We start from the raw sequence: 24,016 nt of genomic DNA on the forward strand, positions 1-24,016 counted from the left end.
GAGTTACTGAGAGAGAGGGAACAACTGTCTGGAATCAACACTGTGAGTTACTGAGAGAGAGAGGGAACAACTGTCTGGAATCAACACTGTGAGTTACTGAGAGAGAGGGTGAGAGAGAGAACAACTGTCTTGAATCAACACTGTGAGTTACTGAGAGAGAGGGCGAGAGAGAGAACAACTGTCTTGAATCAACACTGTGAGTTACTGAGAGAGATGGCGAGAGAGAGAACAACTGTCTTGAATCAACACTGTGAGTTATTGAGAGAGAGGGAACAACTGTCTGGAATCAACACTGTGAGTTACTGAGAGAGAGGGAACAACTGTCTGGAATCAACGCTGTGAGTTACTGAGAGAGAGGGAACAACTGTCTGGAATCAACGCTGTGAGTTACTGAGAGAGAGGGAACAACTGTCTGGAATCAACACTGTGAGTTACTGAGAGAGAGGGAACAACTGTCTGGAATCAACACTGTGAGTTACTGAGAGAGAGGGAACAACTGTCGGGAATCAACGCTGTGAGTTACTGAGAGAGAGGGAACAACTGTCTGGAATCAACACTGTGAGTTACTGAGAGAGAGAGAAAACAACTGTCTGGAATCAACACTGTGAGTTACTGAGAGAAAGGGAACAACTGTCTGGAATCAACACTGTGAGTTATTGATAGAGAGAGAGAACAACTGTCTGGAATCAACACTGTGAGTTACTGAGAGAGAGAGGGAACAACTGTCTGGAATCAACACTGTGAGTTACTGAGAGAGAGGGCGAGAGAGAGAACAACTGTCTTGAATCAACACTGTGAGTTACTGAGAGAGAGGGCGAGAGAGAGAACAACTGTCTTGAATCAACACTGTGAGATACTGAGAGAGAGGGCGAGAGAGAGAACAACTGTCTTGAATCAACACTGTGAGTTACTGAGAGAGAGGGCGAGAGAGAGAACAACTGTCTTGAATCAACACTGTGAGTTACTGAGAGAGAGGGAACAACTGTCTGGAATCAACACTGTGAGTTACTGAGAGAGAGGGAACAACTGTCTGGAATCAACGCTGTGAGTTACTGAGAGAGAGGGAACAACTGTCTGGAATCAACGCTGTGAGTTACTGAGAGAGAGGGAACAACTGTCTGAAATCAGCACTGAGTTACTGAGAGAGAGGGAACAACTGTCTGGAATCAGCACTGAGTTACTGAGAGATAGGGAACAACTGTCTGGAATCAACACTGTGAGTTACTGAGAGAGAGGGAACAACTGTCTGGAATCAACACTGTGAGTTACTGAGAGAGAGGGAACAACTGTCTGGAATCAACGCTGTGAGTTACTGAGAGAGAGGGAACAACTGTCTGGAATCAACACTGTGAGTTACTGAGAGAGAGAGAGAACAACTGTCTGGAATCAACACTGTGAGTTACTGAGAGAAAGGGAACAACTGTCTGGAATCAACACTGTGAGTTATTGATAGAGAGAGGGAACAACAGTCTTGAATCAACACTGTGAGTTACTGAGAGAGAGGGAACAACTGTCTGGAATCAACACTGTGAGTTACTGAGAGAGAGAGGGAAAAACTGTCTGGAATCAACACTGTGAGTTACTGAGAAAAAGGGAACAACTGTCTGGAATCAACACTGTGAGTTATTGATAGAGAGAGAGAACAACTGTCTGGAATCAACACTGTGAGTTACTGAGAGAGAGAGGGAACAACTGTCTGGAATCAACACTGTGAGTTACTGAGAGAGAGGGCGAGAGAGAGAACAACTGTCTTGAATCAACACTGTGAGTTACTGAGAGAGAGGGCGAGAGAGAGAACAACTGTCTTGAATCAACACTGTGAGATACTGAGAGAGAGGGCGAGAGAGAGAACAACTGTCTTGAATCAACACTGTGAGTTACTGAGAGAGAGGGCGAGAGAGAGAACAACTGTCTTGAATCAACACTGTGAGTTACTGAGAGAGAGGGAACAACTGTCTGGAATCAACACTGTGAGTTACTGAGAGAGAGGGAACAACTGTCTGGAATCAACGCTGTGAGTTACTGAGAGAGAGGGAACAACTGTCTGGAATCAACGCTGTGAGTTACTGAGAGAGAGGGAACAACTGTCTGAAATCAGCACTGAGTTACTGAGAGAGAGGGAACAACTGTCTGGAATCAACACTGAGTTACTGAGAGATAGGGAACAACTGTCTGGAATCAACACTGTGAGTTACTGAGAGAGAGGGAACAACTGTCTGGAATCAACACTGTGAGTTACTGAGAGAGAGGGAACAACTGTCTGGAATCAACGCTGTGAGTTACTGAGAGAGAGGGAACAACTGTCTGGAATCAACACTGTGAGTTACTGAGAGAGAGAGAGAACAACTGTCTGGAATCAACACTGTGAGTTACTGAGAGAAAGGGAACAACTGTCTGGAATCAACACTGTGAGTTATTGATAGAGAGAGGGAACAACAGTCTTGAATCAACACTGTGAGTTACTGAGAGAGAGGGAACAACTGTCTGGAATCAACACTGTGAGTTACTGAGAGAGAGGGAAAAACTGTCTGGAATCAACACTGTGAGTTACTGAGAGAAAGGGAACAACTGTCTGGAATCAACACTGTGAGTTATTGATAGAGAGAGAGAACAACTGTCTGGAATCAACACTGTGAGTTACTGAGAGAGAGAGGGAACAACTGTCTGGAATCAACACTGTGAGTTACTGAGAGAGAGGGCGAGAGAGAGAACAACTGTCTTGAATCAACACTGTGAGTTACTGAGAGAGAGGGCGAGAGAGAGAACAACTGTCTTGAATCAACACTGTGAGATACTGAGAGAGAGGGCGAGAGAGAGAACAACTGTCTTGAATCAACACTGTGAGTTACTGAGAGAGAGGGCGAGAGAGAGAACAACTGTCTTGAATCAACACTGTGAGTTACTGAGAGAGAGGGAACAACTGTCTGGAATCAACACTGTGAGTTACTGAGAGAGAGGGAACAACTGTCTGGAATCAACGCTGTGAGTTACTGAGAGAGAGGGAACAACTGTCTGGAATCAACGCTGTGAGTTACTGAGAGAGAGGGAACAACTGTCTGAAATCAGCACTGAGTTACTGAGAGAGAGGGAACAACTGTCTGGAATCAACACTGAGTTACTGAGAGATAGGGAACAACTGTCTGGAATCAACACTGTGAGTTACTGAGAGAGAGGGAACAACTGTCTGGAATCAACACTGTGAGTTACTGAGAGAGAGGGAACAACTGTCTGGAATCAACGCTGTGAGTTACTGAGAGAGAGGGAACAACTGTCTGGAATCAACACTGTGAGTTACTGAGAGAGAGAGAGAACAACTGTCTGGAATCAACACTGTGAGTTACTGAGAGAAAGGGAACAACTGTCTGGAATCAACACTGTGAGTTATTGATAGAGAGAGGGAACAACAGTCTTGAATCAACACTGTGAGTTACTGAGAGAGAGGGAACAACTGTCTGGAATCAACACTGTGAGTTACTGAGAGAGAGGGAAAAACTGTCTGGAATCAACACTGTGAGTTACTGAGAGAAAGGGAACAACTGTCTGGAATCAACACTGTGAGTTACTGAGAGAGAGAGGGAACAACTGTTTGGAATCAACACTGTGAGTTACTGAGAGAGAGAGAACAACTGTCTGGAATCAACACTGAGTTACTGAGAGAGAGGGAACAACTGTCTGGAATCAACACTGAGTTATTGAGAGAGAGAGGGAACAACAGTCTTGAATCAACACTGTGAGTTACTGAGAGAGAGGGAACAACTGTCTGGAATCAACACTGTGAGTTACTGAGAGAGAGGGAAAAACTGTCTGGAATCAACGCTGTGAGTTACTGAGAGAGAGGGAACAACTGTCTGGAATCAACGCTGTGAGTTACTGAGAGAGAGGGAACAACTGTCTGGAATCAACACTGTGAGTTACTGAGAGATAGAGGGAACAACTGTCTGGAATCAACACTGTGAGTTACTGAGAGATAGGGCGAGAGAGAGAACGACTGTCTTGAATCAACACTGTGAGTTACTGAGAGAGAGGGCGAGAGAGAGAACAACTGTCTTGAATCAACACTGTGAGATACTGAGAGAGAGGGCGAGAGAGAGAACAACTGTCTTGAATCAACACTGTGAGTTACTGAGAGAGAGGGCGAGAGAGAGAACAACTGTCTTGAATCAACACTGTGAGTTACTGAGAGAGAGGGAACAACTGTCTGGAATCAACACTGTGAGTTACTGAGAGAGAGGGAACAACTGTCTGGAATCAACGCTGTGAGTTACTGAGAGAGAGGGAACAACTGTCTGGAATCAACGCTGTGAGTTACTGAGAGAGAGAGGGAACAACTGTCTGGAATCAACTCTGTGAGTTACTGAGAGAGAGGGAACAACTGTCTGGAATCAACACTGTGAGTTACTGAGAGAGAGGGCGAGAGAGAGAACAACTGTCTTGAATCAACACTGTGAGTTACTGAGAGAGAGGGAACAACTGTCTGGAATCAACACTGTGAGTTACTGAGAGAGAGGGAACAAATGTCTGAAATCAGCACTGAGTTACTGAGAGAGAGGGAACAACTGTCTGGAATCAACACTGAGTTACTGAGAGATAGGGAACAACTGTCTGGAATCAACACTGTGAGTTACTGAGAGAGAGGGAACAACTGTCTGGAATCAACACTGTGAGTTACTGAGAGAGAGGGAACAACTGTCTGGAATCAACGCTGTGAGTTACTGAGAGAGAGGGAACAACTGTCTGGAATCAACACTGTGAGTTACTGAGAGAGAGAGAGAACAACTGTCTGGAATCAACACTGTGAGTTACTGAGAGAAAGGGAACAACTGTCTGGAATCAACACTGTGAGTTATTGATAGAGAGAGAGAACAACTGTCTGGAATCAACACTGAGTTACTGAGAGAGAGGGAACAACTGTCTGGAATCAACACTGTGAGTTACTGAGAGAGAGGGAACAACTGTCTGGAATCAACACTGTGAGTTACTGAGAGATTAGGAACAACTGTCTGGAATCAACACTGTGAGTTACTGAGAGAGAGAGAACAACTGTCTGGAATCAACACTGTGAGTTCCTGAGAGAGAGACGGAACAACTGTCTGGAATCAACACTGTGTGTTACTGAGAGAGAGAGAGAACAACTCTCTGGAATCAACACTGTGAGTTCCTGAGAGAGAGAGGGAACAACTGTCTGGAAACAACACTGTGTGTTACTGAGAGAGAGAGAGAACAACTGTCTGGAAACAACACTGTGAGTTACTGAGAGAGAGGGAACAACTGTCTGGAATCAACACTGATTGACTGAGAGAGAGAGGGAACAACTGTCTGGAATCAACACTGAGTTACTGAGAGAGAGGGAACAACTGTCTGGAATCAACACTGATTTACTGAGAGAGAGAGAGAGGGAACAACTGTCTGGAATCAACACTGTGAGGTACTGAGAGAGAGAGAGAGAGAGAGAGAGAACAATTGTCTGGAATCAACACTGTGAGTTACTGAGAGAGAGGGGGAGAGAGAGAACAACTGTCTGGAATCAACGCTGTGAGGTACTGAGAGAGAGGGCGAGAGAGAGAACAACTGTCTGAAATCAACACTGTGAGTTACTGAGAGAGAGGGAACAACTGTCTGGAAACAAAACTGTGAGGTACTGAGAGAGAGAGGGAGAGAGAGAACAATTGTCTGGAATCAACGCTGTGAGGTACTGAGAGAGAGGGAACAACTGTCTGGAATCAACACTGTGAGTTATTGAGAGAGAGGGAACAACTGTCTGGAATCAGCACTGTGAGTTACTGAGAGATAGGGAACAACTGTCTGGAATCAACACTGTGAGGTACTGAGAGAGAGGGCGAGAGAGAGAACAACTGTCTGGAATCAACACTGTGAGTTACTGAGAGAGAGGGAACAACTGTCTGGAATCAACACTGTGAGTTATTGAGAGAGAGGGAACAACTGTCTGGAATCAACACTGTGAGTTACTGAGAGATAGGGATCAACTGTCTGGAATCAACACTGTGAGTTACTGAGAGAGAGGGAACAACTGTCTGGAATCAACACTGATTTACTGAGAGAGAGAGGGAACAACTGTCTGGAATCAACACTGTGAGTTACTGAGAGATGGAACAACTGTCTGGAATCAACACTGTGAGGTACTGAGAGAGAGAGAGAGAGAACAACTGTCTGGAATCAACACTGTGAGTTACTGAGAGAGAGGGAACAACTGTCTGGAATCAACACTGTGAGGTACTGAGAGAGAGAGGGAGAGAGAGAACAACTGTCTGGAATCAACGCTGAGTTACTGAGAGAGAGGGAACAACTGTCTGGAATCAACACTGTGAGTTACTGAGAGAGAGGGAACAACTGTCTGGAATCAACACTGTGAGTTACTGAGAGATAGGGAACAACTGTCTGGAATCAACACTGTGAGTTACTGAGAGAGAGAGAACAACTGTCTGGAATCAACACTGTGAGTTCCTGAGAGAGAGAGGGAACAACTGTCTGGAATCAACACTGTGTGTTACTGAGAGAGAGAGAACAACTGTCTGGAATCAACACTGTGAGTTACAGAGAGAGAGTGAACAACTGTCTGGAATCAACACTGTGAGTTATTGAGAGAGAGAGAGAACAACTGTCTGGAAACAACACTGTGAGGTACTGAGAGAGAGGGGGAGAGAGAGAACAATTGTCTGGAATCAACACTGTGAGGTACTGAGAGAGAGGGGGAGAGAGAGAACAACTGTCTGGAATCAACGCTGAGTTACTGAGAGAGAGGGAACAACTGTCTGGAATCAACACTGTGAGTTACTGAGAGAGAGGGAACAACTGTCTGGAATCAACACTGTGAGTTACTGAGAGATAGGGAACAACTGTCTGGAATCAACACTGTGAGTTACTGAGAGAGAGAGAACAACTGTCTGGAATCAACACTGTGAGTTCCTGAGAGAGAGAGGGAACAACTGTCTGGAATCAACACTGTGTGTTACTGAGAGAGAGAGAACAACTGTCTGGAATCAACACTGTGAGTTACTGAGAGAGAGGGAACAACTGTCTGGAATCAACACTGTGAGTTACTGAGAGAGAGAGAGAGAACAATTGTCTGGAATCAACACTGTGAGGTACTGAGAGAGAGGGGGAGAGAGAGAACAACTGTCTGGAATCAACGCTGTGAGGTACTGAGAGAGAGGGCGAGAGAGAGAACAACTGTCTGGAATCAACACTGTGAGGTACTGAGAGAGAGGGGGAGAGAGAGAACAACTGTCTGAAATCAACACTGTGAGTTACTGAGAGAGAGGGAACAACTGTCTGGAATCAACACTGTGAGGTACCAAGAGAGAGGGAACAACTGTCTGGAATCAACACTGTGAGTTACTGAGAGAGAGAGAACAACTGTCTGGAATCAACACTGTGAGTTCCTGAGAGAGAGAGGGAACAACTGTCTGGAATCAACACTGTGTGTTACTGAGAGAGAGAACAACTGTCTGGAATCAACACTGTGAGTTACAGAGAGAGAGTGAACAACTGTCTGGAATCAACACTTTGAGTTATTGAGAGAGAGAGAACAACTGTCTGGAAACAACACTGTGAGTTACTGAGAGAGAGAGGGAACAACTGTCTGGAATCAACACTGTGAGGTACTGAGAGAGAGAGAACAACTGTCTGGAATCAACACTTTGAGTTATTGAGAGAGAGAGATCAACTGTCTGGAAACAACACTGTGAGTTACTGAGAGAGAGAGTGAACAACTGTCTGGAATCAACACTTTGAGTTATTGAGAGAGAGAGAACAACTGTCTGGAAACAACACTGTGAGTTACAGAGAGAGAGTGAACAACTGTCTGGAATCAACACTTTGAGTTATTGAGAGAGAGAGAACAACTGTCTGGAAACAACACTGTGAGTTACAGAGAGAGAGAGAACAACTGTCTGGAAACAACACTGTGAGGTACTGAGAGAGAGGGGGATAGAGAGAACAACTGTCTGGAATCAACACTGTGAGTTACTGAGAGAGAGGGAACAACTGTCTGGAATCAACACTGTGAGTTACTGAGAGATAGGGAACAACTGTCTGGAATCAACACTGTGAGTTCCTGAGAGAGAGAGAACAACTGTCTGGAATCAACACTGTGAGTTCCTGAGAGAGAGAGAGAACAACTGTCTGGAAACAACACTGTGAGTTACTGAGAGAGAGAGAACAACTGTCTGGAATCAACTCTGTGAGTTACTGAGAGATAGGGAACAACTGTCTGGAATCAACACTGTGAGTTCCTGAGAGAGAGAGGGAACAACTGTCTGGAATCAACACTGTGTGTTACTGAGAGAGAGAGAACAACTGTCTGGAATCAACAGTGTGAGTTACAGAGAGAGAGTGAACAACTGTCTGGAATCAACACTGTGAGTTCCTGAGAGAGAGAGAACAACTGTCTGGAATCAACACTGTGAGTTCCTGAGAGAGAGAGGGAACAACTGTCTGGAATCAACACTGATTTACTGAGAGAGAGAGGGAACAACTGTCTGGAATCAACACTGTGAGTTACTGAGAGAGAGGGAACAACTGTCTGGAATCAACACTGTGAGGTACTGAGAGAGAGAGAGAGAACAATTGTCTGGAATCAACACTGTGAGGTACTGAGAGAGAGGGGGAGAGAGAGAACAACTGTCTGGAATCAACGCTGTGAGGTACTGAGAGAGAGGGCGAGAGAGAGAACAACTGTCTGGAATCAACACTGTGAGGTACTGAGAGAGAGGCGGAGAGAGAGAACAACTGTCTGAAATCAACACTGTGAGTTACTGAGAGAGAGGGAACAACTGTCTGGAATCAATACTGTGAGTTACTGAGAGAGAGAGAACAACTGTCTGGAATCAACACTGTGAGTTCCTGAGAGAGAGAGGGAACAACTGTCTGGAATCAACACTGTGTGTTACTGAGAGAGAGAGAACAACTGTCTGGAATCAACAGTGTGAGTTCCTGAGAGAGAGAGGGAACAACTGTCTGGAATCAACACTGTGTGTTACTGAGAGAGAGAGAACAACTGTCTGGAATCAACACTGTGAGTTACTGAGAGATAGGGAACAACTGTCTGGAATCAACACTGTGAGTTACTGAGAGAGAGGGAACAACTGTCTGGAATCAACGCTGAGTTACTGAGAGAGAGGGAACAACTGTCTGGAATCAACACTGTGAGTTACTGAGAGAGAGGGAACAACTGTCTGGAATCAACACTGTGAGTTACTGAGAGATAGGGAACAACTGTCTGGAATCAACACTGTGAGTTACTGAGAGAGAGAGAACAACTGTCTGGAATCAACACTGTGAGTTCCTGAGAGAGAGAGGGAACAACTGTCTGGAATCAACACTGTGTGTTACTGAGAGAGAGAGAACAACTGTCTGGAATCAACACTGTGAGTTACTGAGAGAGAGGGAACAACTGTCTGGAATCAACACTGTGAGTTACTGAGAGAGAGAGAGAGAACATTTGTCTGGAATCAACACTGTGAGGTACTGAGAGAGAGGGGGAGAGAGAGAACAACTGTCTGGAATCAACGCTGTGAGGTACTGAGAGAGAGGGCGAGAGAGAGAACAACTGTCTGGAATCAACACTGTGAGGTACTGAGAGAGAGGGGGAGAGAGAGAACAACTGTCTGAAATCAACACTGTGAGTTACTGAGAGAGAGGGAACAACTGTCTGGAATCAACACTGTGAGGTACCAAGAGAGAGGGAACAACTGTCTGGAATCAACACTGTGAGTTACTGAGAGATAGAGAGAACAACTGTCTGGAATCAACACTGTGAGTTCCTGAGAGAGAGAGGGAACAACTGTCTGGAATCAACACTGTGTGTTACTGAGAGAGAGAGAACAACTGTCTGAAATCAACACTGTGAGTTACAGAGAGAGAGTGAACAACTGTCTGGAATCAACACTTTGAGTTATTGAGAGAGAGAGAACAACTGTCTGGAAACAACACTGTGAGTTACTGAGAGAGAGAGGGAACAACTGTCTGGAATCAACACTGTGAGGTACTGAGAGAGAGAGAACAACTGTCTGGAAACAACACTGTGAGTTACTGAGAGAGAGAGTGAACAACTGTCTGGAATCAACACTTTGAGCTATTGAGAGAGAGAGAACAACTGTCTGGAAACAACACTGTGAGTTACAGAGAGAGAGTGAACAACTGTCTGGAATCAACACTTTGAGTTATTGAGAGAGAGAGAACAACTGTCTGGAAACAACACTGTGAGTTACAGAGAGAGAGTGAACAACTGTCTGGAATCAACACTTTGAGTTATTGAGAGAGAGAGAACAACTGTCTGGAAACAACACTGTGAGTTACAGAGAGAGAGAGAACAACTGTCTGGAAACAACACTGTGAGGTACTGAGAGAGAGGGGGATAGAGAGAACAACTGTCTGGAATCAACGCTGAGTTACTGAGAGAGAGGGAACAACTGTCTGGAATCAACACTGTGAGTTACTGAGAGAGAGGGAACAACTGTCTGGAATCAACACTGTGAGTTACTGAGAGATAGGGAACAACTGTCTGGAATCAACACTGTGAGTTCCTGAGAGAGAGAGAACAACTGTCTGGAATCAACACTGTGAGTTCCTGAGAGAGAGAGAGAACAACTGTCTGGAAACAACACTGTGAGTTACTGAGAGAGAGAGAACAACTGTCTGGAATCAACTCTGTGAGTTACTGAGAGATAGGGAACAACTGTCTGGAATCAACACTGTGAGTTCCTGAGAGAGAGAGGGAACAACTGTCTGGAATCAACACTGTGTGTTACTGAGAGAGAGAGAACAACTGTCTGGAATCAACAGTGTGAGTTACAGAGAGAGAGTGAACAACTGTCTGGAATCAACACTGTGAGTTCCTGAGAGAGAGAGAACAACTGTCTGGAATCAACACTGTGAGTTCCTGAGAGAGAGAGGGAACAACTGTCTGGAATCAACACTGATTTACTGAGAGAGAGAGGGAACAACTGTCTGGAATCAACACTGTGAGTTACTGAGAGAGAGGGAACAACTGTCTGGAATCAACACTGTGAGGTACTGAGAGAGAGAGAGAGAACAATTGTCTGGAATCAACACTGTGAGGTACTGAGAGAGAGGGGGAGAGAGAGAACAACTGTCTGGAATCAACGCTGTGAGGTACTGAGAGAGAGGGCGAGAGAGAGAACAACTGTCTGGAATCAACACTGTGAGGTACTGAGAGAGAGGCGGAGAGAGAGAACAACTGTCTGAAATCAACACTGTGAGTTACTGAGAGAGAGGGAACAACTGTCTGGAATCAACACTGTGAGTTACTGAGAGAGAGAGAACAACTGTCTGGAATCAACACTGTGAGTTCCTGAGAGAGAGAGAGAACAACTGTCTGGAATCAACACTGTGTGTTACTGAGAGAGAGGGAACAACTGTCTGGAATCAACACTGTGAGTTATTGAGAGAGAGAGAGAACAACTGTCTGGAATCAACACTGTGAGGTACTGAGAGAGAGGGGGAGAGAGAGAACAATTGTCTGTAATCAACACTGTGAGTTACTGAGAGAGAGTGGGAGAGAGAGAACAATTGTCTGGAATCAACACTGTGAGGTACTGAGAGAGAGGGGGAGAGAGAACAACTGTCTGGAATCAACGCTGAGTTACTGAGAGAGAGGGAACAACTGTCTGGAATCAACACTGTGAGTTACTGAGAGAGAGGGAACAACTGTCTGGAATCAACACTGTGAGTTACTGAGAGATAGGGAACAACTGTCTGGAATCAACACTGTGAGTTCCTGAGAGAGAGAGAACAACTGTCTGGAATCAACACTGTGAGTTACTGAGAGATAGGGAACAACTGTCTGGAATCAACACTGTGAGTTACTGAGAGAGAGAGAACAACTGTCTGGAATCAACACTGTGAGTTCCTGAGAGAGAGAGGGAACAACTGTCTGGAATCAACACTGTGTGTTACTGAGAGAGAGAGGGAACAACTGTCTGGAATCAACACTGTGTGTTACTGAGAGAGAGAGAACAACTGTCTGGAATCAACACTGTGAGTTACTGAGAGAGAGGGAACAACTGTCTGGAATCAACACTGTGAGTTACTGAGAGAGAGAGAGAGAACAATTGTCCGGAATCAACACTGTGAGGTACTGAGAGAGAGGGGGAGAGAGAGAACAACTGTCTGGAATCAACGCTGTGAGGTACTGAGAGAGAGGGCGAGAGAGAGAACAACTGTCTGGAATCAACACTGTGAGGTACTGAGAGAGAGGGGGAGAGAGAGAACAACTGTCTGAAATCAACACTGTGAGTTACTGAGAGAGAGGGAACAACTGTCTGGAATCAACACTGTGAGGTACCAAGAGAGAGGGAACAACTGTCTGGAATCAACACTGTGAGTTACTGAGAGAGAGAGAACAACTGTCTGGAATCAACACTGTGAGTTCCTGAGAGAGAGAGAACAACTGTCTGGAATCAACACTGTGAGTTCCTGAGAGAGAGAGGGAACAACTGTCTGGAATCAACACTGTGTGTTACTGAGAGAGAGAGAACAACTGTCTGGAATCAACACTGTGAGTTACAGAGAGAGAGTGAACAACTGTCTGGAATCAACACTTTGAGTTATTGAGAGAGAGAGAACAACTGTCTGGAAACAACACTGTGAGTTACTGAGAGAGAGAGGGAACAACTGTCTGGAATCAACACTGTGAGGTACTGAGAGAGAGAGAACAACTGTCTGGAATCAACACTTTGAGTTATTGAGAGAGAGAGATCAACTGTCTGGAAACAACACTGTGAGTTACTGAGAGAGAGAGTGAACAACTGTCTGGAATCAACACTTTGAGTTATTGAGAGAGAGAGAACAACTGTCTGGAAACAACACTGTGAGTTACAGAGAGAGAGTGAACAACTGTCTGGAATCAACACTTTGAGTTATTGAGAGAGAGAGAACAACTGTCTGGAAACAACACTGTGAGTTACAGAGAGAGAGAGAACAACTGTCTGGAAACAACACTGTGAGGTACTGAGAGAGAGGGGGATAGAGAGAACAACTGTCTGGAATCAACACTGTGAGTTACTGAGAGAGAGGGAACAACTGTCTGGAATCAACACTGTGAGTTACTGAGAGATAGGGAACAACTGTCTGGAATCAACACTGTGAGTTCCTGAGAGAGAGAGAACAACTGTCTGGAATCAACACTGTGAGTTCCTGAGAGAGAGAGAGAACAACTGTCTGGAAACAACACTGTGAGTTACTGAGAGAGAGAGAACAACTGTCTGGAATCAACTCTGTGAGTTACTGAGAGATAGGGAACAACTGTCTGGAATCAACACTGTGAGTTCCTGAGAGAGAGAGGGAACAACTGTCTGGAATCAACACTGTGTGTTACTGAGAGAGAGAGAACAACTGTCTGGAATCAACAGTGTGAGTTACAGAGAGAGAGTGAACAACTGTCTGGAATCAACACTGTGAGTTCCTGAGAGAGAGAGAACAACTGTCTGGAATCAACACTGTGAGTTCCTGAGAGAGAGAGGGAACAACTGTCTGGAATCAACACTGATTTACTGAGAGAGAGAGGGAACAACTGTCTGGAATCAACACTGTGAGTTACTGAGAGAGAGGGAACAACTGTCTGGAATCAACACTGTGAGGTACTGAGAGAGAGAGAGAGAACAATTGTCTGGAATCAACACTGTGAGGTACTGAGAGAGAGGGGGAGAGAGAGAACAACTGTCTGGAATCAACGCTGTGAGGTACTGAGAGAGAGGGCGAGAGAGAGAACAACTGTCTGGAATCAACACTGTGAGGTACTGAGAGAGAGGCGGAGAGAGAGAACAACTGTCTGAAATCAACACTGTGAGTTACTGAGAGAGAGGGAACAACTGTCTGGAATCAACACTGTGAGTTACTGAGAGAGAGAGAACAACTGTCTGGAATCAACACTGTGAGTTCCTGAGAGAGAGAGGGAACAACTGTCTGGAATCAACACTGTGTGTTACTGAGAGAGAGAGAACAACTGTCTGGAATCAACAGTGTGAGTTCCTGAGAGAGAGAGGGAACAACTGTCTGGAATCAACACTGTGTGTTACTGAGAGAGAGAGAACAACTGTCTGGAATCAACACTGTGAGTTACTGAGAGATAGGGAACAACTGTCTGGAATCAACACTGTGAGTTACTGAGAGAGAGGGAACAACTGTCTGGAATCAACGCTGAGTTACTGAGAGAGAGGGAACAACTGTCTGGAATCAACACTGTGAGTTACTGAGAGAGAGAGAGAGAACAATTGTCCGGAATCAACACTGTGAGGTAGTGAGAGAGAGGGGGAGAGAGAGAACAACTGTCTGGAATCAACGCTGTGAGGTACTGAGAGAGAGGGCGAGAGAGAGAACAACTGTCTGGAATCAACACTGTGAGGTACTGAGAGAGAGGGGGAGAGAGAGAACAACTGTCTGAAATCAACACTGTGAGTTACTGAGAGAGAGGGAACAACTGTCTGGAATCAACACTGTGAGGTACCAAGAGAGAGGGAACAACTGTCTGGAATCAACACTGTGAGTTACTGAGAGAGAGAGAACAACTGTCTGGAATCAACACTGTGAGTTCCTGAGAGAGAGAGGGAACAACTGTCTGGAATCAACACTGTGTGTTACTGAGAGAGAGAGAACAACTGTCTGGAATCAACAGTGTGAGTAACTGAGAGAGAGGGAACAACTGTCTGGAAACAACACTGTGAGTTACAGAGAGAGAGAGAACAACTGTCTGGAAACAACACTGTGAGGTACTGAGAGAGAGGGGGATAGAGAGAACAACTGTCTGGAATCAACGCTGAGTTACTGAGAGAGAGGGAACAACTGTCTGGAATCAACACTGTGAGTTACTGAGAGAGAGGGAACAACTGTCTGGAATCAACACTGTGAGTTACTGAGAGATAGGGAACAACTGTCTGGAATCAACACTGTGAGTTCCTGAGAGAGAGAGAACAACTGTCTGGAATCAACACTGTGAGTTCCTGAGAGAGATATGAAACAACTGTCTGTAATCAACACTGTGAGTTACTGAGAGAGAGAGAACAACTGTCAGGAATCAACACTGTGAGTTACTGAGAGATAGGGAACAACTGTCTGGAATCAACACTGTGAGTTACTGAGAGAGAGAGAACAACTGTCTGGAATCAACACTGTGAGTTCCTGAGAGAGAGAGGGAACAACTGTCTGGAATCAACACTGATTTACTGAGAGAGAGAGGGAACAACTGTCTGGAATCAACACTGTGAGTTACTGAGAGAGAGGGAACAACTGTCTGGAATCAACACTGTGAGGTACTGAGAGAGAGAGAGAGAACAATTGTCTGGAATCAACACTGTGAGGTACTGAGAGAGAGGGGGAGAGAGAGAACAACTGTCTGGAATCAACGCTGTGAGGTACTGAGAGAGAGGGCGAGAGAGAGAACAACTGTCTGGAATCAACACTGTGAGGTACTGAGAGAGAGGCGGAGAGAGAGAACAACTGTCTGAAATCAACACTGTGAGTTACTGAGAGAGAGGGAACAACTGTCTGGAATCAACACTGTGAGTTACTGAGAGAGAGAGAAGAACTGTCTGGAATCAACACTGTGAGTTCCTGAGAGAGAGAGGGAACAACTGTCTGGAATCAACACTGTGTGTTACTGAGAGAGAGAGAACAACTGTCTGGAATCAACAGTGTGAGTTACAGAGAGAGAGTGAACAACTGTCTGGAATCAACACTGTGAGTTATTGAGAGAGAGAGAGAACAACTGTCTGGAATCAACACTGTGAGGTACTGAGAGAGAGGGGGAGAGAGAGAACAATTGTCTGGAATCAACACTGTGAGGTACTGAGAGAGAGGGGGAGAGAGAGAACAATTGTCTGGAATCAACACTGTGAGGTACTGAGAGAGAGGGGGAGAGAGAACAACTGTCTGGAATCAACGCTGAGTTACTGAGAGAGAGGGAACAACTGTCTGGAATCAACACTGTGAGTTACTGAGAGAGAGGGAACAACTGTCTGGAATCAACACTGTGAGTTACTGAGAGATAGGGAACAACTGTCTGGAATCAACACTGTGAGTTCCTGAGAGAGAGAGAGAACAACTGTCTGGAATCAACACTGTGTGTTACTGAGAGAGAGAGAACAACTGTCTGGAATCAACACTGTGAGTTACTGAGAGAGAGGGAACAACTGTCTGGAATCAACACTGATTTACTGAGAGAGAGAGGGAACAACTGTCTGGAATCAACACTGTGAGTTACTGAGAGATAGGGAACAACTGTCTGGAATCAACACTGTGAGTTCCTGAGAGAGAGAGAACAACTGTCTGGAATCAACACTGTGAGTTCCTGAGAGAGAGAGGGAACAACTGTCTGGAATCAACACTGTGAGTTACTGAGAGAGAGGGAACAACTGTCTGGAATCAACACTGTGAGGTACTGAGAGAGAGAGGGAGAGAGAGAACAACTGTCTGGAATCAACGCTGAGTTACTGAGAGAGAGGGAACAACTGTCTGGAATCAACACTGTGAGTTACTGAGAGAGAGGGAACAACTGTCTGGAATCAACACTGTGAGTTACTGAGAGATAGGGAACAACTGTCTGGAATCAACACTGTGAGTTACTGAGAGAGAGAGAACAACTGTCTGGAATCAACACTGTGAGTTCCTGAGAGAGAGAGGGAACAACTGTCTGGAATCAACACTGTGTGTTACTGAGAGAGAGAGAACAACTGTCTGGAATCAACACTGTCAGTTACTGAGAGAGAGGGAACAACTGTCTGGAATCAACACTGATTTACTGAGAGAGAGAGGGAACAACTGTCTGGAATCAACACTGTGAGTTATTGAGAGAGAGAGAACAACTGTCTGGAAACAACACTGTGAGGTACTGAGAGAGAGGGGGAGAGAGAGAACAATTGTCTGGAATCAACACTGTGAGGTACTGAGAGAGAGGGGGAGAGAGAGAACAACTGTCTGGAATCAACGCTGAGTTACTGAGAGAGAGGGAACAACTGTCTGGAATCAACACTGTGAGTTACTGAGAGAGAGGGAACAACTGTCTGGAATCAACACTGTGAGTTACTGAGAGATAGGGAACAACTGTCTGGAATCAACACTGTGAGTTACTGAGAGAGAGAGAACAACTGTCTGGAATCAACACTGTGAGTTCCTGAGAGAGAGAGGGAACAACTGTCTGGAATCAACACTGTGTGTTACTGAGAGAGAGAGAACAACTGTCTGGAATCAACACTGTGAGTTACTGAGAGAGAGGGAACAACTGTCTGGAATCAACACTGATTTACTGAGAGAGAGAGGGAACAACTGTCTGGAATCAACACTGTGAGTTACTGAGAGAGAGGGAACAACTGTCTGGAATCAACACTGTGAGTTACTGAGAGAGAGAGAGAGAGAACAATTGTCTGGAATCAACACTGTGAGGTACTGAGAGAGAGGGGGAGAGAGAGAACAACTGTCTGGAATCAACGCTGTGAGGTACTGAGAGAGAGGGCGAGAGAGAGAACAACTGTCTGGAATCAACACTGTGAGGTACTGAGAGAGAGGGGGAGAGAGAGAACAACTGTCTGAAATCAACACTGTGAGTTACTGAGAGAGAGGGAACAACTGTCTGGAATCAACACTGTGAGGTACCAAGAGAGAGGGAACAACTGTCTGGAATCAACACTGTGAGTTACTGAGAGAGAGAGAACAACTGTCTGGAATCAACACTGTGAGTTCCTGAGATAGAGAGGGAACAACTGTCTGGAATCAACACTGTGTGTTACTGAGAGAGAGAGAACAACTGTCTGGAATCAACACTGTGAGTTACAGAGAGAGAGTGAACAACTGTCTGGAATCAACACTGTGAGTTACAGAGAGAGAGAGAACAACTGTCTGGAAACAACACTGTGAGGTACTGAGAGAGAGGGGGATAGAGAGAACAACTGTCTGGAATCAACGCTGAGTTACCGAGAGAGAGGGAACAACTGTCTGGAATCAACAGTGTGAGTTACTGAGAGAGAGGGAACAACTGTCTGGAATCAACACTGTGAGTTACTGAGAGATAGGGAACAACTGTCTGGAATCAACACTGTGAGTTCCTGAGAGAGAGAGAACAACTGTCTGGAATCAACACTGTGAGTTCCTGAGAGAGAGAGAGAACAACTGTCTGGAAACAACACTGTGAGTTACTGAGAGATAGGGAACAACTGTCTGTAATCAACACTGTGAGTTACTGAGAGAGAGAGAGAACAACTGTCAGGAATCAACACTGTGAGTTACTGAGAGATAGGGAACAACTGTCTGGAATCAACACTGTGAGTTACTGAGAGAGAGAGAACAACTGTCTGGAATCAACACTGTGAGTTCCTGAGAGAGAGAGGGAACAACTGTCTGGAATCAACACTGATTTACTGAGAGAGAGAGGGAACAACTGTCTGGAATCAACACTGTGAGTTACTGAGAGAGAGGGAACAACTGTCTGGAATCAACACTGTGAGGTACTGAGAGAGAGAGAGAGAGAGAGAGAGAGAACAATTGTCTGGAATCAACACTGTGAGGTACTGAGAGAGAGGGGGAGAGAGAGAACAACTGTCTGGAATCAACGCTGTGAGGTACTGAGAGAGAGGGCGAGAGAGAGAACAACTGTCTGGAATCAACACTGTGAGGTACTGAGAGAGAGGGGGAGAGAGAGAACAACTGTCTGAAATCAACACTGTGAGTTACTGAGAGAGAGGGAACAACTGTCTGGAATCAACACTGTGAGGTACTGAGAGAGAGAGAACAACTGTCTGGAATCAACACTGTGAGTTCCTGAGAGAGAGAGGGAACAACTGTCTGGAATCAACACTGTGTGTTACTGAGAGAGAGAGAACAACTGTCTGGAATCAACAGTGTGAGTTACAGAGAGAGAGTGAACAACTGTCTGGAATCAACACTGTGAGTTATTGAGAGAGAGAGAGAGAACAACTGTCTGGAATCAACACTGTGAGGTACTGAGAGAGAGGGGGAGAGAGAGAACAATTGTCTGGAATCAACACTGTGAGGTACTGAGAGAGAGGGGGAGATAGAGAACAATTGTCTGGAATCAACACTGTGAGGTACTGAGAGAGAGGGGGAGAGAGAACAACTGTCTGGAATCAACGCTGAGTTACTGAGAGAGAGGGAACAACTGTCTGGAATCAACACTGTGAGTTACTGAGAGAGAGGGAACAACTGTCTGGAATCAACACTGTGAGTTACTGAGAGATAGGGAACAACTGTCTGGAATCAACACTGTGAGTTCCTGAGAGAGAGAGAACAACTGTCTGGAATCAACACTGTGAGTTCCTGAGAGAGAGAGGGAACAACTGTCTGGAATCAACACTGTGTGTTACTGAGAGAGAGAGAACAACTGTCTGGAATCAACACTGTGAGTTACTGAGAGAGAGGGAACAACTGTCTGGATTCAACACTGTGAGGTACTGAGAGAGAGAGAGAGAACAATTGTCTAGAATCAACACTGTGAGGTACTGAGAGAGAGGGGGAGAGAGAGAACAACTGTCTGGAATCAACGCTGTGAGGTACTGAGAGAGAGGGGGAGAGAGAGAACAACTGTCTGAAATCAACACTGTGAGTTACTGAGAGAGAGGGAACAACTGTCTGGAATCAACACTGTGAGGTACTGAGAGAGAGGGAACAACTGTCTGCAATCAACACTGTGAGTTACTGAGAAATAGGGAACAACTGTCTGGAATCAAAACTGTGAGATACTGAGAGAGAGGGAACAACTGTCTGGAATCAACACTGTGAGTTACTGAGAGAGAGGGAACAACTGTCTGGAATCAACACTGTGAGGTACTGAGAGAGAGAGGGAGAGAGAGAACAATTGTCTGGAATCAACGCTGTGAGGTACTGAGAGAGAGGGCGAGAGAGAGAACAACTGTCTGGAATCAACACTGTGAGTTACTGAGAGAGAGGGAACAACTGTCTGGAATCAACACTGTGAGTTATTTAGAGAGAGGGAACAACTGTCTGGAATCAACACTGTGAGTTACTGAGAGACAGGGAACAACTGTCTGGAATCAAAACTGTGAGATACTGAGCCAGAGGGAACAACTGTCTGGAATCAACACTGTGAGTTACTGAGAGAGAGGGAACAACTGTTTGGAATCAACACTGTGAGTTACTGAGAGAGAGAGGGAACAACTGTCTGGAATCAACACTGTGAGGTACTGAGAGAGAGGGAACAACTGTCTGGAATCAACTCTGTGAGTTACTGAGAGAGAGAGAGAAAAACTGTCTGGAATCAACACTGTGAGTTACTGAGAGAGAGGGAACAACTGTCTGGAATCAACTCTGTGAGTTACTGAGAGAGAGAGAGAAAAACTGTCTGGAATCAACACTGTGAGTTACTGAGAGAGAGAGAACAACTGTCTGGAATCAACACTGAGTTACTGAGAGATAGGGAACAACTGTCTGGAATCAACACTGTGAGGTACTGAGAGAGAGAGTGAGAGAGAGAACAATTGTCTGGAATCAACGCTGTGAGGTACTGAGAGAGAGGGCGAGAGAGAGAACAACTGTCTGGAATCAACACTGTGAGTTACTGAGAGAGAGGGAACAACTGTCTGGAATCGACACTGTGAGTTATTGAGAGAGAGGGAACAACTGTCTGGAATCAACACTGTGAGTTACTGAGAGATAGGGAACAACTGTCTGGAATCAACACTGTGAGTTACTGAGAGAGAGGGAACAACTGTCTGGAATCAACACTGTGAGTTTCTGAGAGAGAGAGGGAACAACTGTCTGGAATCAACACTGTGAGTTACTGGGAGAGAGAGAGAACAACTGTCTGGAATCAACACTGTGAGTTACTGAGAGAGAGGGAACAACTGTCTGGAATCAACACTGTGAGTTACTGAGAGAGAGGGAACAACTGTCTGGAATCAACGCTGAGTTACTGAGAGAGAGGGAACAACTGTCTGGAATCAACACTGAGTTACTGAGAGAGAGGGAACAACTGTCTGGAATCAACGCTGTGAGTTACTGAGAGAGAGGGAACAACTGTCTGGAATCAACACTGTGAGTTACTGAGAGAGAGGGAACAACTGTCTGGAATCAACTCTGTGAGTTACTGAGAGAGAGGGAACAACTGTCTGGAATCAACGCTGTGAGTTACTGAGAGAGAGGGAACAACTGTCTGGAATCAACACTGTGAGTTACTGAGAGAGAGGGAACAACTGTCTGAGAGAGGGAATACAGGAAGAATTGAGAGGGAGTTTTAACGAGTGAGAGCGAATTGTGAGTGTGTGTTTGTGTTTGTGTGTGTGTTGAGTCACGAGTGAATTTATTGTATCTTTTTTATGTAGTTTTATATTGCTGTATATTGTTTTAAATCTTTTTAACAGCCTGGATGAGCCAGATTGAGGTTTTTATGACTCTGCTTTACTGAATGGAAACATAATGTTTGTTTTAATCTCTTCAGATCTTTTATTACTCAACAGCCATCTTTGAGAGAGCAGGAGTCACTCAGCCTATCTATGCAACCATTGGAGTAGGAGTTCTCAATACCGTCTTTACGATGGTGTCGGTACGGAAAGACACACACACACACACACACACTGACAAACTAACACGTGCACACGTAGACTAACCATTTGTAGGTCAGTGATGCAAACAGTCACACTGAAATGTGTGTGTGTTGCAGGTGGCTCTAGTGGACAGGGCCGGCAGACGAACGTTGACTCTGATTGGTTTAGGTGGGATGTGTATTTGTGCCGTCGCCATGACAGTCGGCCTCGTGTACCTGGTATGACCAATCAAAAATCATTGTCTCTATCTCTCTACCAATAGGGTTTCAGTATTTTAGAGTGTATATTTCCTGTCTGTATATGACTGTTTCCTGTGTTTTTTAACCATCTCTTGTCTCTCCGGAGTAAAACAATGAGGTGTTCTATTCTCCTCTCCTCTCCTCTCCTCTCCTCTCCTCTCCTCTCCTCTCCTCCCCAGAGTGTCTACTCCTGGATGTCCTATGTCAGCATGTCGGCCATCTTCCTGTTTGTGTGTTTCTTTGAGATCGGCCCTGGTCCCATCCCCTGGTTCATCGTGGCTGAGTTATTCAGTCAGGGCCCCAGGCCTGCTGCTCTAGCTTTGGCTGGCTGCACCAACTGGACCAGCAACTTCATCATAGGCATGACCTTCCCTTACATAGAGGTAAGATACATGGACAGACGGACAGATGGACAGCGGAACAGACAGATTGACAGACCCATTAATTCTCTCTCTCTCTCCCTCTCTCTCCCTTCCTCTCTCCGTCTCCCTCACTCCCTCCCTCCCTCCCTCCACCCTCCACCCCTCCCTCCAGGCTCTGTGTGGTAGCTATGTGTTCATCCTGTTTGCGGTGCTGTTGTTTGGCTTCACTGTGTTCACTTACCTGCGCGTGCCGGAGACCAAAGGGAAGACATTTGAGGAGATAGCAGCTGTGTTTAAAAAGGGAAGACAACAGACACCCGGAACCAGAAAGATTGGAACTGGTACTGGTACTGGTACCTCCACCGAGCTGGAGCAGCTCAAATCAGACTCCCACGCCTGACATGCTCACTAGTCCAGGGGGATCCAACCCTGGAGAGTTGCAGGGTGTGCAAGCTTTAGTTCCAGCTCTGCACTAACATATCTGATTAGCTTAATCTGGTGTGTTACCGCAGGGCTCGGATAATTAGCATTGTGACAGAATGTAAATGATGATAGTCCTAAATCCTGATTGCCATCTAGATAGTCGTTTACTTCCAGGAACAACTCCTGACATTTCTAACTTTACATAACTCATACACAGGGCCCAGAATGTTTCATGCTCAGGATAAAACAGCCAGAAAAACTCTTGTCTCTACTGTATCATTCATGGTCAGTACAATAGCGAGAAAGACAGCAGGTGGTTTTGTTTCTAGAGGTTCCATTATCCTGTTCTACCATGTTCAATGTGTAACTGACTGAATGTATTCACACAAGTTGAATGTCAACAAATGGGACTTTAGGATTACTATTAATAAATGACTACAAAGATATAGTGCATGTGAAATGACAGCTGAAATCACACACACACACACACACACACACACACACACACACACACACACACACACACACACACACACACACACACACACACACACACACACACACACACACACACACACACACACACACACACACACACACACACACACCACTAGAGCAGAATTCACTCTCTCTTGGCTGGTTGTGTCAATTGTCATCTCAGATGGCTGCTCTCTGCAAAAGCTAGAGTTTCTCCTGATCATGTGACCTTGTGAAATAATATTACGGTGTCCATACTAGGAAGGATGACTTTGCATCCCTGCATTATCGGATTGGAAGTGTAAGTTATTAAATTAGACTAAGGCCGTCACTCACCTCAACTTCATTATTGATAGAACACACAAAAAGTGAGACCAACCAACATTTGCTGAAGAAGAACATCTGTCCTGGCGGCAGCGCTAGCCGTTGTCGTTGCCACGGTGGAAATAAATAAAGGACGAGTTAAGATGTTTGTTAGGTGGCTGAGTAAAGTTGACCTACACTTCCAGACCCCTTTACTATCTTCCTCATTCACACTTATGGGATAATACCAGCAAGGCTGTGTTTATATTCTGTATGGTTGACCTTTTCACAGCTAGGAGTTGTTGCCAATTCACTATTGCTGGTATACTATGGCCTCAGGACCCAGTATGTTGAAGACGACCAACGTGACTAGAGCTGTGAACCTGAATCAACAGAAGGTTCTGTTGTGTCCAGCCTATAGAGGGCAGTGATAAAGCCCATGGTTGGGCTATGTTTTTATCAGAAACCTTTACTCAAACACGAATGCACATACATGCACATCTGGCCAAGCTAGACTTGGAGGACCCTGGAATGTGTTGTTCAGAATTCCTACATTTGTCAATTTTTCAGGGGCCACAAGACCCACGCGGCAAATGGTTATGGAAAGACTCTCAAAGTTGAAGTTTGGCGACCAGGCGTTGATGACAGTGTGGATTTCCCACAGGGT

The 24,016-nt window shown here is 45.3% G+C and overlaps 1 protein-coding gene across 1 annotated transcript in view; it reads left to right on the top strand.

Moving 5' to 3' along the window:
* Positions 1-23,015, top strand: part of slc2a2 (solute carrier family 2 member 2) — a 124,066-nt gene extending 101,051 nt beyond the window's left edge. Inside the window, exons 9-12 of the mRNA XM_055908686.1 lie at positions 21,440-21,544; positions 21,662-21,763; positions 21,964-22,167; positions 22,319-23,015. Of these exons, the coding sequence (XP_055764661.1) occupies positions 21,440-21,544; positions 21,662-21,763; positions 21,964-22,167; positions 22,319-22,546 (639 nt within the window). The 3' untranslated portion in view covers positions 22,547-23,015. The remainder of the gene's footprint in view (positions 1-21,439; positions 21,545-21,661; positions 21,764-21,963; positions 22,168-22,318) is intronic.
* Positions 23,016-24,016: the final 1,001 nt, after the last annotated feature.

Source organism: Salvelinus fontinalis, chromosome 41, assembly GCF_029448725.1.
Source record: "Salvelinus fontinalis isolate EN_2023a chromosome 41, ASM2944872v1, whole genome shotgun sequence".
In the NCBI taxonomy this organism is placed as follows: Eukaryota; Metazoa; Chordata; class Actinopteri; order Salmoniformes; family Salmonidae; genus Salvelinus; species Salvelinus fontinalis.